Source organism: Telopea speciosissima, chromosome 5 (genome assembly GCF_018873765.1).
Source record: "Telopea speciosissima isolate NSW1024214 ecotype Mountain lineage chromosome 5, Tspe_v1, whole genome shotgun sequence".
In the NCBI taxonomy this organism is placed as follows: Eukaryota; Viridiplantae; Streptophyta; class Magnoliopsida; order Proteales; family Proteaceae; genus Telopea; species Telopea speciosissima.
Genome location: NC_057920.1, coordinates 13,523,719 through 13,537,789, shown reverse-complemented (window position 1 = coordinate 13,537,789; position 14,071 = coordinate 13,523,719). Strand labels below are relative to the sequence as shown.

Below are 14,071 nucleotides of genomic sequence, written 5' to 3'. Positions count from 1 at the left end.
CAGAAGCTTTCTTGGTCAACTATCTAATGGATGGTAGTGATTGTCCATATCAGTCCATGTTGAAATCAGAGGAATGACCTCTAGTGAAGGAAGTGGAGTGATTTCAGATGCTCTATATCTTATGTTTGCAGCTTCAGTGCTCCACTACTCTTTATCCAATCTAGCTCACAAAGTACACTTTGCATAAGCCACTGCCGGGTCTGGGGAGGGTCATAATGTACACAGCCTTACTCCCACTTCCCAACTCAAACCTACGACCACTAGGTCACAATGGAGCAACCTGTTGTGCCGAGATCCAACCTCTTAGTATGTTTCTCTTTGCTGAGCAAAAATTGTCTTGCCAGGTCAAACCAGCCCGGTGTTATATTTGAACCGGTGACTAGATGTGGCTTCCCCTCATGATTCATTTGAGCAAACATAATGAAAATAAGCACAAACCTGTGAATATAAATTACATTGTTTGCTTTGTAAAACAAAAGAAAGAGATTTCAATGAAATAATTGAACAACATGAATATAAAATACAGTAAACAAAGGAATAAATTCATGACGGAATTGGATGGGACAGCTTCTTTGTGCAACTCCTTGGTATATGGACAATCTGAAAGTTTGGTTCCTTTGGAATTGTTGCAGGTCTTTTACCTCTTGAACATGACCTTATGGCTGTTGCTTTACTGATGGTGTTTGTGTTGCCATTGCCAGTTGGCTCTACTACTTCCCTGCGCTGTGAAATTGCTGATGAAGTTTCTTTTATTGTGCTCAACTGGCTAGTTGATGCTAGTGGAACTGTTGCCTTGCTGCTTGCTGAAGCCATCCTGACAACAGAAACAAAGAAAAAAGCACAAACGAGGTGCTTAGTTCAGTCTCAGTGGAGATCAAACTCTCTCACCATCCACAATGACATAACATAAACATGATAGCTAAAAACCTTGGAGGCTTGACAAGTTGTTGCCGCAAGAAAGGTGATTTAGCCTTTTTTGAGCTGCTCTCTGCTTTTTGGCCTGCTCTCTCCTTACCTTCTTCCCACTGAGGAGTCACATGTTTCAAAGGCAGAGTCAAAGGATTAGGTTTAGAACAAGTCTCAGATTGATCAACCTCTAAATGTTTCCTCATGAAAGAAGAAACAAGTAATCATGTTACCTTCTGGCTTTTTCGAATGGTTGACATCACTTTTGTCTCTGTTGCACATTTTGATGTTTTAAGATGTGCATTTTTCAGTTGTTGCTGCAAAACACACCATCATCTTATCAGCTTAATAAATGCAGTCTACGTTAAAAATGAGAGATTATTATTCTGAGTTCGAACCTTTTTAACTCTTTTTCCTGATTCAGTTTGGTTGGTGGCTTCATGGGACTTCTCAGTTTTCTGAAATCATTAAACCAAAAATCAATATAGATTTCTACCTATCCAGTTATGGGAAAAAGGGAGGGTGGGGGACTAGATGGGACAAGATACTCACTTGAGTCTCCATCAGATGTCTTCTCTGCAACCTTCCAGTAGATAACCTTTGGACTGTTGTTGCATTTTCTTTGGAAGGAGCAAGAAAATGCAACCTTCTATCCAGGTTTGCCTCCTTAAGAATGCCCCTTTCCTAATATAAGCTTCATGTCATCAAACGACTGTTGTTACTAACAAAGGAAATATGTCTTGCAATATTTCACTTACATCAGTCCGTAGCCGGAAAGGTTTAGGGTTTGTTAGCTTTGTTTTCTTGTACTTTTGGGCACCAGTAGCAGCACAAGTAACCCTTTTACCAAGCTCTCGAATGACCTGCACCATGATCAAATGCAGTTGGATCAGGGAACTACACATTTGTATAAACAACAGTAGATAAATATGTAAATCTAAGTAATTACCTTCTTAGACTTTTCATGAGCTTCACGCTTGCTCAGGATCTTTGTTTTAGAGTGGCTATTATTGATGTTGATTTCTCTGTTATCAGTTTGAAATTAACACATTCTTAGCACAAATATGTAATTTGTGTGAAGATTGTGTGAAGATCTGCAAGTAGTTCTAATATGAAAGGAGAAACGAGTGGTATGGGGCTGATACCTGTTATCATCAGGCAACAAAGCATTTTCTTTATCATCACTTCCCACGGCATAATTCTCAACTCCTGCTACATTGGGAGTTTGACGTTTGGGAACACCAACTTCTAAATCTTTCCGCCCCTCATAATTCGATCCTCTGTCCTCTGAATTTGAAAGTAAGGCTGTGACATTGCTTGAACTTGCTACTGGATTCTCCCCAATTGGATTATTTTCATCTCGAGTAGAAGTTGCAACTAAATTTTCTGAGGCCTTTACAATTATTAGGGCCTTGTCATTTTCATTATTTCCGGAACTACCTGATACAGAAGATACTTCTAAGGAGCCATCCCTTGATTTTCCATCAATTTCCATATCACTGGAGTCGTCATCAATCCCTTCATGGGTCAAAGATTGATTACATTTAGGTAAATTGGCTTTGGTTTTGCTCTTCAGACATCTTGAAGATTCTGCAACCTGGCCATCCTTGGAATCTTGAGAAATTAATGAAACCTCAGCTTGACTTTGGAGCTTTCTGGGCCTCAAATGTGCTTTGGAAGTAGGAACCTTGTTACTAGCATTGTACCTCGATGATACAATACGTGAACGTCCCTGCTTTTGTTGACTGGTTATCTCAAGCTTCTTCACCTGTTCACATAATTCTGTGACTGGATTATGCGAATGTAACGAAGTTTTCACCCTTTCATTTTTCTTTGGTGTGTGGAATATCAGGGCCTTCGAGACCACTCTATTCTTTGTCAATGAAACAGCTGTTTTGGGGTTCTGAGCAATACGCAAAGGATCTGGACCTGGGAGGCACTTTTTATTCCTAGGAGTCGTCATAGCCTTTGCAGCAACAGAAGATTGCTTAGCCTTTGCATTTGAAGCTGAGTTAAGCCTAGATATTGGATGGGTTTTTGACGTTGTATCAGCCATCTTTTGAGAAGCCAATGTGATTGCAGTGAATCTTGATATTCTATTCTCTGAAGATTTTGCTGGTGCTGATTGGGGGCATTTAATATTTGCACTGTGAAGAAAGAAAAGAGATAACAAATATATGTCAAAGCAAATCCAATTTAAGTGTACAGAAACCCAAAAAGAAAAAAAAAAAATGAAAACCCTGCAATCTGATGGCTTTACTTACTGTGGAGCTATTCTACTCAATGCCTTCTGAAGTTTTATGTTGGGGCTCCTTGCTGCCATAACCTGTACAATTTGAGAAGGTTATGTCTGAAATGATGTATCAACCATGTTAATGAAAAGAAGTAACGGCTAGAAATAGCTCACCCGAAGAACGAAACTTCTATAAAGAGCATCAGGATCCATGTCTTCTTCATGCTTCTGATCGCATCCTGAAACACAATTAACAGGCTAATTAGAAACACAAGCATAAATTTGAACTTGGAAAGTGAAATCTGTTAATAAGACTCAATTCACTGCACAAATTGGGGAAATAATGTAAAATCCAAACAAAAATATGAAAGTATTAGAATTTTAAAGACAAAGGAGTTTCTGGATTGCATAGATAAAGAAGATTACCAAGCTAAATCAACACTAAGCTACTAAAGCAAGTTGAAATCAGAGAGATAAACCCATGAAACTCAAAAAATTATTGTAGAAGGTAGGGAAAACACAAATTACTCGCATCTTTAGTCGTGAGTAATGAAAAGCAGGAGAAACAGAAGTCAACTTAAATTCTAAAAGATTTAAGCAAATCATACATTAGATCTGAGCTTTAAGTAAGTACAATTATGCCAGAAACAGAAAGAGAATACTTTTAAGGATAGAAAATTAAAACCAACAGAGAAAAATTAGAAATAACGTAATTACCATCAAAGAGTAAATCCAGAGCAGATGACAGAAATACTATCAGATTCAGAGAAGATGACAAACAGAAATGTTTAACTCACCGACACGCAAACAAAACCAGGAACGATCGTCTGGAAGAGGTGGATGGGGAACGGTAAAATCAACATACTTCGGCGCTTCAATCTTCTCATAGAACTCCTCGTCATCATCCTTGTTCAACTGTGCTGATCGATGCTTTTCCATTGCTTTCGATCTAACGGGACTACAAGAACCAGAAAAGAAGCACGGTAGCTGAGAGAGAGAGAGAGAGAGAGAGAGACGCGTTGCTTCCTTCTTTTAGTTTTGCTCACAAGGGTTAGATACCCGAGGAGGTTTAAATGCAGAGAGAGAGCTCTGTAAGTAGCCGTTGGACTTGGAGCGGCGTTTCTTCGGATAAAGTACAATTTATTGTGAAAATTGAATCTTTAGGGGGCCTACTAGTAAATTGAATAAAATGCAATTTAAAGAAGACAAGGGGAAAAGTTGGAGAAAACATAATATTCTTCGAACAGGGTTGTTGTTATTCGGGTGAAAGTGAACAGTTTGTAAGATTTCCTAAATTCACTTTCCTCACAATATCCTTAGTCAAACGTTTCAACTCAACTTGGCTGAGGGCAAGTTTAGGTAATTTAACCAAATTGAAGAATTCCCGACCAATCGTCGAAATAAGGGGCAAAATTGGTACATATGGCCCTTAAGGCCTTAACCGTTGACCCTGTTCGAAAACCAGAAGAAGAGAGTACTGTAATATATTCAAAGATGCATGGATCAGAATCATGGGAAGCTACAAACTGCCGTTGGATTGGAATAATTGGTATATGCTTATTTCAATCCTATTCCTACCATAGATAGAGTCAGTTTTGCCGTGGAACTGCTCGCATAAGATAGTTTCAAAATTTTCTCATGGTGCTTAATTACTCATATTGTAGACATGGTTTTAGTTCACCGTATCGGAACGGCCAATATGACATATGATATAGATACGCATCAGCTGGTATCAATCCAGTAATCGAATTGACCGAAAATTCAAAAACAGAGCACATTTTGGCCAATATCACGATACATATCAGTATTGTATCGTATCGGTATTGATCACGGGTAATCCGTATCATCATATTGCTACCTAAGATCCTGATTGTAGGCGTATTGTTCAATCATCAATCACAAAATAGATGAAACACTCACCGAAACAACACTGCTAACGTGTTGGACGTAGACCTCGACTTTGAACACACTCTGGCCAATGGCCAGCAAAGGAAAACCGGATATATGTTTGATTCAGACTTCAGAGCAACTTCACACACCAAGGCCTCATATTGTCTTGTCGCGATCTAGCCCGGCTTAATGCACACTCATGTGTGAATAAATCCCACCCCCACCCCTATTGAGCTCCTCTCCAGGTAGCATCCAGCCTTTGGGCTGTGCTGCACACATCCTTAGGCATGCATCGAGATGTGTGCAGCACAGGCCAACCCTTGGATGCCCCCTAGGCACAACCCCACCCCATTCCCTTTAGAAACAAGAAAGTATAGGGAGTCTTTCTTCAAAAGAGCGATACCCTTGTAATTCTCATTTTACAATATCAACCACTCTACTTTCTTCCACAAACAATGTGAGACTTAACATTTTCCACTACTTTGCTTTCCAATAAACGGGATGTAAAGGTTCAAACCTTCTTGAAAACAAAAACAATGAAGTATAAAAGAGATATTTTGAAACCTTTTCAATCTTTAAATGAATATAATTTCTTTTTGTATTTGGAGATAGTTTTTTATTTTAAATAATTTCTATCAAAATGATCTAAAGTTGGAGAAGGAAATCAAGCAATTGATCATCTTGCTTGTGAAGGGCTCTACTAGAGATTGCTACGCTGCGCTTGGACAGATTCCTTTATACCCTTCTCACACAATAAACATAGAGCCCACACTGACATTGTCTCTCCTATTCTAATCATGTAAACCCCAAATGGACCCCATATATGAATAATACTAGGGGTATCAAATGGTTGGTTCAGCTCGATTTCGTCTGAGCTGAATCGATTTCAGTCTCGGAATGAGTGAGACCAAAACCAAACTGTTAAGAAACTTTGGTTTTTTGTTGATTTTGGTTTCGATCCGGTGTGGTTTTGGTTTATTTCAGTTTTTAATATCGGTTTAAATCGATTTATTTTCGGGTTTGAACCACAATCAAATCTTACATTCATAACTTATAGTGAGAAACTATTCGATAAAAACACTTTCACCAAAAGGGTTAGTTTCAATGTTTTGACCGACTAAACAAGCACCAGCTTCATGCCTTCATGGCTTTCTCTTTCTCTTGAAATTTCTTTTTGAATTAACCTTTGCATCTGAGTCTGAAGGTGACGCTAGCAACTTGGCACCAATAGCAGAGCTCCAGAGAGATCTTTCAACATCAGATGCAGTGAAGGTGTCCCCTTCCAAACTCAGTTCCTGCAAAGACCATTACAAAAAGCATCAATAGACCCAGTGGGCTCTACAGATTACCTTCAGAGATTTACTAGCAGTATCATTTTCTACATAAAGGTAAATAACTGCATACAGAAAGAGACAAGCATAAGAACAGACGTTGTAAGTCTACACTTCCTAATGGATGGTCACAAAGAGAAACTCATGCTGAAGTATGAGAAATGAGATCATTTCATAAAACTCCGAGAAATACAGATGCAAGAAAAAAAAAAAAAGGTTAAAATCATACAGAGCTGACAACGTTTCAGCTTTTCAATCCACAGAAGATGGTCATGTTAGTCAAATGTTAGACAACTCCATTAAGATTGGCTATGGGCAAATACATAAGAAAAAAGGGATGGAAGCAGACTGGGACACAACAGTAGGCTACCATGGGCCTTGCGATTGGCTGATCAACTTCAACCTGACTTACCACCTCAAATCCAAAAGTTTATTAATTTCTTTGTAACCTTCCCTAGTCTCAATTTACTTCTACTAGACTGAAACAATCCCAGATGGTTCATGAAAGGCTTCATTGATTAACTGAATGTTTGGTTAGCACTACTAGAATTACATTAGCGATTCCATGTAAAAAGGGTTTGGCTAGCGTTTTTTTGCGGTGTTGGCTGCCAACCTGATGCACCAACCCTCCTCCTTCATCTGGGCTTGGGACCGGTAGCAAACACTAGCGGAGTTGTTGTGTGATCAATCATAAATAAAGGTGATATAACGGATGATGTTTCATAGAGAATTAAAATAGGATGGATGAAGTGGAGAGGTGCAGCAAGAGTGTGTTGTGATCAACATATTCCTCTAAAACTTGAAGGAAAATTTTATAGGACAGTCATAAGACTGGCTATGACGTATGGTGCGGAATATTGGACAGTTACACTTAGTGTAGCTGAGATGAGGATGTTGAGAAGGACGCAAAACTAGGAAAGATAAAATAAGGATGATCATATTAGAATTGATTTGGGAGTAGCTCCGATACATGATAAGCTACGAGAAAGTCGTGTGAGATGGCATGGCCATGTTCAACGGAGACCTTTGGATGCTCCAGTACAAAATAGTGATTTGATTCAAAGAGAATGAGCTAAAAAAGCCAGGGGCAGACCTAAAATGACTCTAGGAGAAATGGTAAGGAAAGACATGCATAGCTTAGGCCTTATATCAAGTATGACCTCGAACAGAGCTGATTGGAGGGTACAGATCTATGTATCCAACCCCATTTAGTTGGGATAAGGCTGAGTTGTTGCTGTTGTAGAATTACATTAGCAATTATGTCACTTAGCCATCAATGTTATTGTTTCTATATTTGATTACATAAACCACTACTTGTAGATATAAAATAAGATGATATGTACAGATAAAGCAGTAGAAAGAAAAGCATCAGATGCCTCCACTGTGCCCCATTTCAACTAAGGCCAATGAAACTTCTTATCATTTCCCTTCCATGTCAAGTATAGAACTGTGCCCTTCCTCCTCAACATGGTTGGTGGGGGGTAGGTAGGATGAACCCTAATTTCAAGCTAAACACCCCTTGACAGGATCTCAAGCCACCCAAACTAGAAAAGTCAACCTTCTCAGATGAAGGTGAAACTCAGACAATCAATCACAGATAATTATTAGAGATGTCTTCCTTCAAAAGATGGTAATGATCCATCGGTCGGTTAAAAGTAACAGAGGATTTAATCAAATCTGAAATTCAATCCAGCAAATAGGAGATCTCAAATTAAACAAGATCAGAAAATCAGATCAGCTTATAAAGTTGGTCGAATGATCCTTTATAGGGGTATAACAGTTGCTGAAAAACCCAGCCAGATCCAATGGTCAGATCTGCTGAAGTGGACAACTCCTACTGACACTAGGACGGGTCAAATTCAGTCAAACTAAGAATCAGATAAATGATCACATCACAGATTTATGAAACTCAACAGAAACTTGATCTATGATAATGATTTTAGTTGAAACACATCATTAAACATAAGAAGATTAAATAGTCTTCAAAGTAACACGAACCAAATCCCACTAGGAGTATCCACACGACAGATAAAAACTTGACAACAGATTAATGAGTAGAATACTGACCATATAAGATTGTTTAAGTCAGATCTTGAATCAGACCTGTAGAAAGCTCGGATTCTAGCAGTCCTAGTGAGAGTAGGAAAGCCTCTATTGAATCAACAACCTTCAAAAGAAGATCAAGAGAATAGAAAACAGTACCTTAATAGCAGTAAAAACAGAGTATAAGGAGAAGAAGGATAATAATGGCTTTCCACCAACTGGATCAGAATCCCACTGTCCAAGGCTTCTCACCAACAGGATCAGAATCTCCCTGTCCAATCTTCTCACCATGACTGAATCATACAAGACTCATGAAGAAAACTTCTAACTTTATTCATCATAAATCGTCTCTGAGCGAATGCCTCTTACAAGTTTTATATAACTAAATTCAGAATCATAATCTAACTAGAAAAAGCAAATTCTATTGCTAAGCAACAATAATAAGAAGCAAACGAATAAAAAGAATCCTTCTCACACAAGGTGAGGGAATTCAAAGCCTATAAAACATCTTAAAATTAAAAAGAATGAACTAACTAAGCCTAATCCCGTATGACTAATTTCTACCCATATTTTAGGCCCATTACAATGAAAACAAATGGGATCAAAGGCCCAACACATACATAACCCAACTCAAAGCTTATTTCCAATAAAAATCCCTTTAGGTGACTTATCTTCATCAATGGTGATATTGGAAGTGTTCAGTGTTAAAAATTTGTTGTCCCTACTTCATCCTCCATTCTCAACTAGCCAGCACTGTCACACCAGCAACAACAAAATTGAATAAGAACTGATTAAATTCAAAAGTTGAGAAGCGCTGAAAAACTGCATCTGGTTCAGTTTTCCTCTATTGTGTATGCCCCCATTGGTGCCTGAACTAACTGATCCAGGACATTTAGTTCAACAGAGGTTTCGGAAGAGTACCATTGACCTTTGGCCATAAATGAGAGATGTATTGGGGATGATCAGGCTAGCTTGTCAAGGATCACACTCTCACAGCACCATTGAAGGCAACCATATGAGCAAATCCAACACTGATATACAAAAGTATCTGGGCCCTAATCTGCATACACTTTGTTTTCGGAAGAAACTAGAGCAATTTGTTCCTAAGGTAAACCAAAGTACACAACTAGGACTACTCTAAGCATTGACAACATATTATAATACAAGCAACCCCCTAGCCATATTTACTTGAAACCAAAGCTTACCAAAGCATCATTGAATTTGAGCCCCAAATAACAACCCCAACACATATTTGGAGTAACTAAAGCAACCAGATCGTATCCTAAAGAAACCTCTATTTGAGCTAGCAATACAACCTCACCATGAGAAATCCTCACTTCAGCCCTGTCAAGAGTAATAATGGTGCTTGATTGGCAGTCTTCCAGCTGGACAGCAGATCATCACATATGTGTACGTTATTACGTTTGAATATACAGTTAGAGGATGACTTCTGACAATCGCCAAAACCCGATCGCCACTACTCACTCGTTAAACATCACAACATCCAAAATTGAATGGTTTCTTGGGCCAAGGATCAGACTTCCTTGCAGGGAAAGGCAATATGGGAGAGGAAATGTGAATTTTTAAAGACCTTAGAGTTGATAGTTTACTTTGGCATTCATCGGTTAACTGGATCCAGTCCCCTTTGAGTTCCTAACTAATATACCAGAACCGATTTTCCTCTCATAAAGGAGGCTTATGATTAGAAAGAAGAATCATGTATGTAGTATTCTCATCTATGAAGGATAATTTTAATTATGGTATTTTGATTTTGCTAAATTCAGTTATAATTTTTTAACTGCCAATTTTTGCACTGGAAATCAGGGTTTCGAACCCCATAATACGCTAGAACACTTGCAAGCTAAATATTATGGCCACAGACTAGAGGCTTACAAATTTAAATGCATCACGGTCTGAGTGAGTAGACCTAGATGGTTGTTGAAATTTCTAAAAGGACAAAAGTAACTCTAAAATGACAATGAAAATCATTTAAGAGTTATTATTCTGGTGTTTTGATCATTTTATATGCTTCAACAACTAAAATAATGCAAAAAGTGGGAATGGGCCAGGTTTTTATTTTTGGAGGGTCTAATAGATACGGTAATTAAACAATGGGTATTTTTAGTTAGAAATATTTCTTTGTGGGTTTTTGGGATTCTTTTCCCAAAATATATACTCCTTTCTCCATTTGAACAGCCACTCTGCCAGAGCCTTTATCTTCTGACTCCTTGAATAGTTGCAATTTGCATAAACAAAAAGCCAGATTTCAGAACATCCAGTAAAACAGAATAGTGAAGGGAAGTTTGATTACAGAGTTGGTAAATGGAAAATTAAATTACGGGAACCTCACCAACCTTTGCTTTGGCTTGTAATTTCTCAGTAAGCAAGACATACTGTTTCAACGTATAATCCTTCGAGTTACCCAGAGCCGCCAGCATAGCCTAACATATATTACACATCAAAATTCAAATCCAGTAATAACGAGGATGGAACGAAATCAATCCATGGCAACTTAATTAAAAAAAATGTAATGAAATATTTTAGCAGCAAATGAAGAGGGACACAGGTTCTACAAAAACGCAAAACCAATTTCACCTCATCGGACATGAAGGGCGCTGCATCGGGTGCGTAAGCAGCCAGAACGGCAGAGGCAGTAGCTGGGCCCACTCCTTTCAGAACAGTGAGCTCGGAAATAGCTTTCGAAATATCAGGAAGAGATTCAAAGGCCTTTTGAGAAGCAGATTTCACTAGGGTTTCGTCCAAAGATGAAACGAAATCCAAAAGTCGCGGCCTACGATTCAGAAAACTTACTAAGAGCGGGTAGGTAACGAGAATTGATGAAATGTAGTAGCTCCAAAGATGAAGCTAGAATATTGGTAAAACTAAAATACCTCCATTTCCCTCTGGTAAGCTTCCATTGCATGAGCTTGGACAGTTCTGGTTTGGCGATGTAAGGCTTAGGGTTTCTTTCGCGTAACAGCAAGGGAAGCTGGTTCCGATAGAAATCGTCTAGTTCAGGGAGACCTGGTTTGTTGAGTGATTCCAAGCGGCTCTGGTAACACGACAGCGCGTCCTTCCATACGCTTATATCAGAGCACGCAAAATCCATGACTGTTAGAAGTTAGAACTAATTTGAGGTTTTTGGTTTTCTGCTTTCACTCACTTTTCCTTTTGTCCGCTTTCCGTTATTACGATATGCAGTCTTAGTTTCGGCCTCTAGCAGTTGAGCGGTGCAGCTCCGCAGCAGAGCAGTTAGCAGTTACCACTTACCACTTGAGCATCTTCCGCCATGGTATGGTTTGAACTTTGAAGCATTGGAATCGGAATCCAAGGAATCGATTTGGATTGCTTGAATCGTCTTATTTTGGGGTGGAGTCAGGACAAAAAATTTCTGGCCCTAAGTTAGGGCCGAGCTAAGCTGGGTCAGGGTTGAGCCCGGTTCTACTCTCTTCCTCTTCTTCTTGTGTGATTTTTGATAGAAGTGATAAATGGACTTGATGAGATCATCAATAATTGAAAATAGGATAAATTACATATCACCTCCTGATTTTCAAACAAAATTCATATCACCCTTAATTTTTGAAAAAACTTAAATCATCCCTTAGTTTAGACCCCAATATGACAAATTAGTCTCTACCATTAGTTTTATGGTGTTAAATGATGATGTCAATCAGTTAAATAAATTTAGGGTTAATTTCACGGACACCTCCTATAAGTATACAATATATCACAAACATATCAAAACTTATTAAAATATCAACCTTCCCTCTGACATTAAGCACAATTAGCGCTCAAAGTTAAAATGTTCATTTTACCCCCTTAGTTATACAAATAAAAAAATGAATAAATTACATCTAAGGTGCTTTAAGTTTGAAAAAATAACATTTGAGCCGAAGTATCCTAACTTTGAAAAGTGACGTTTGAGGTGCCTTATTAAGGTTAGTCGTACTCCAAACTCCAACCACCCACGCTGTTTTGGTTTTCTAAAACTGAGTCATTGAACGAAGGATTTGAAACCCTAAAGTTTCAAACTTATTTTGCTGTTTGGAAGTCCTGAACTCTTCTTCCTCTTAATCTTCACTCCTCTGCAACAATTGGATCAAGAATTTCACGAGCAAGGCACATGAGGTGGCGAAGAAAGCCACAACTATCCCATTCGAGATAGTTTTTGAGAAACATGGTGTTGCTGCTGCAATTGCGTCTGTGGATGGAGCAGAGTTGTGGGTAGATGCCTTAGAAATGGGTTCCCCAGATGCTTTAGGAGCTGAATTAAGGGTCACAGAGAATGGCTCTACCATTTGAGCTTTCTTGAATCTATCAAGTCCAGCTCTCCCATACATTGTATTTCTTTCAGGAATGTCCTTACAGAAAATTCAGTGACACTTCACCCGATACAACATTAAGATGCAGCTCTTCATAGCAACAATAGAGTCGAGCCACCTCGCATTGCACTCATCTCCAATCTACCACAGCAGAAGGGATCTCCGCCAACCAAAGCAAAGCACCAAATCTATATATACGAAACATCCTCACCCGGAACAGTAAGGTTAAGATTCAAAGTTCAATAAACCGACTGAAAGTTTAAAAAAAAAAAAATTAATTAATTAGGGGAGTGGAGTACAGGGGTGGTGGGCAAAAGAGACGGAAGAAGGAATTAGTAATTCTCGAAGAAAACCCATTCATCTGAGAGGAAGAAGACGACGGATGAGTTAGGGTTTTGTCTTGGGATTCAAAACCGGTTCGGTCCTTTTGATCTGGTCGAATCGGTTCATGTTGGTTTGACAAGAAAACCCATTGTTTAATACTTTAAAGGGTACTGTGGGAAGTTGACCTGTGGTAAGGGTAATCTTGTCATTATAAAAGAATTAACAACAACTTAACTGCACAGACTTAACGGAGTGGACTAAGTTGAAATGAAAACATAAAGTAAGGGTAGTCTATGATATTTTTCAAAAGTTTGGTATGGCTGTGATATATATTGTATATTTACAGGGGGCTTGTGAAATTAACCCATAAATTTAAATCTCTAAACTACCCTTGATCAATGTTGAAGATGAAGGAAGGGTAGTATTGTAAATTTACTTCTAATGTTTTAGTATAAAGGTAAAATAGTCCTTCCACACCAATAACCAACAGCAGACTAACACTATTACTGTAGAAGTGGTGATTTGAGTTTTTTCAAAAATCAAGGAGTGATCTGAGTTTCATTTGAAAATCAGGAGCTGACATGTAATTTACCCTAAAAATACAACAGTTGAATATGTATTTGAACAATCAAGTAAGATTTGTGCAATTGCTTCCATCCTCCTATTTATGTATAAGGATGTGAAAATCTAGAAAAGATTTCTCTCATAGAGGTTAACCAGATTTTGCAGAATGTACTCTCACGAGTATAATCTTATGTGTCAAGCATAAATTTTAACTACTTGTGTTGCTTTCTTCAAATTAGTTGATGCAAAAAATGCTAGATTAATGTTCATATTATGGTCATGTTAATACTTGGACAACAATGACACTCTCATTGCCTAATCCTTTGTCCTACGATTAAAATAAAGAATCTTTATATGATTAGAACAATACATCATAATCCATACTAGTAGAGATTCAACATGGTGATTATTACATGTTTTTAGTCCTGGAACTATGTAAGTCTGTTATTACTTTAAGA

General features: G+C 38.3%; 2 protein-coding genes across 2 annotated transcripts; both read right to left on the bottom strand.

Moving 5' to 3' along the window:
- Window positions 1-427: 427 nt before the first annotated feature.
- Window positions 428-4,078, bottom strand: LOC122662800. The gene is made up of 11 exons (XM_043858515.1): window positions 3,937-4,078; window positions 3,314-3,378; window positions 3,171-3,232; window positions 2,052-3,053; window positions 1,856-1,931; window positions 1,665-1,769; window positions 1,459-1,590; window positions 1,305-1,364; window positions 1,140-1,223; window positions 928-1,025; window positions 428-814 (listed from the first exon to the last, which is right to left on the bottom strand). Exons 1-11 carry the CDS (start codon window positions 4,076-4,078, stop codon window positions 544-546), a joined length of 2,097 nt encoding a protein of 698 aa, XP_043714450.1. The 3' UTR covers window positions 428-543.
- Window positions 4,079-6,108: 2,030 nt separating this feature from the next.
- On the bottom strand, window positions 6,109-11,578 carry LOC122660947. Its single transcript, XM_043856210.1, has 4 exons — window positions 11,295-11,578; window positions 10,999-11,194; window positions 10,758-10,844; window positions 6,109-6,324 (listed from the first exon to the last, which is right to left on the bottom strand). Exons 1-4 carry the CDS (start codon window positions 11,510-11,512, stop codon window positions 6,172-6,174), a joined length of 654 nt encoding a protein of 217 aa, XP_043712145.1. The 5' UTR covers window positions 11,513-11,578; the 3' UTR covers window positions 6,109-6,171.
- Window positions 11,579-14,071: the final 2,493 nt, after the last annotated feature.

Excerpts from the sequence above, each read along its gene's own strand:
- LOC122662800 (XM_043858515.1), bottom strand. The coding sequence starts at position 4,078 with ATGGAAAAGCATCGATCAGCACAGTTGAACAAGGATGATGACGAGGAG. Across the intron at positions 1,770-1,855 it reads CTCATGAAAAGTCTAAGAAG|GTCATTCGAGAGCTTGGTAA; the intron begins GTAATTACTTAG and ends ATCATGGTGCAG. Across the intron at positions 1,591-1,664 it reads CTTTCCGGCTACGGACTGAT|GAAAGGGGCATTCTTAAGGA; the intron begins GTAAGTGAAATA and ends AGCTTATATTAG.
- LOC122660947 (XM_043856210.1), bottom strand. The coding sequence starts at position 11,512 with ATGGATTTTGCGTGCTCTGATATAAGCGTATGGAAGGACGCGCTGTCG. Across the intron at positions 11,195-11,294 it reads CTTACCAGAGGGAAATGGAG|GCCGCGACTTTTGGATTTCG; the intron begins GTATTTTAGTTT and ends TCTGAATCGTAG. Across the intron at positions 6,325-10,757 it reads AATTACAAGCCAAAGCAAAG|GAACTGAGTTTGGAAGGGGA; the intron begins GTTGGTGAGGTT and ends TGGTCTTTGCAG.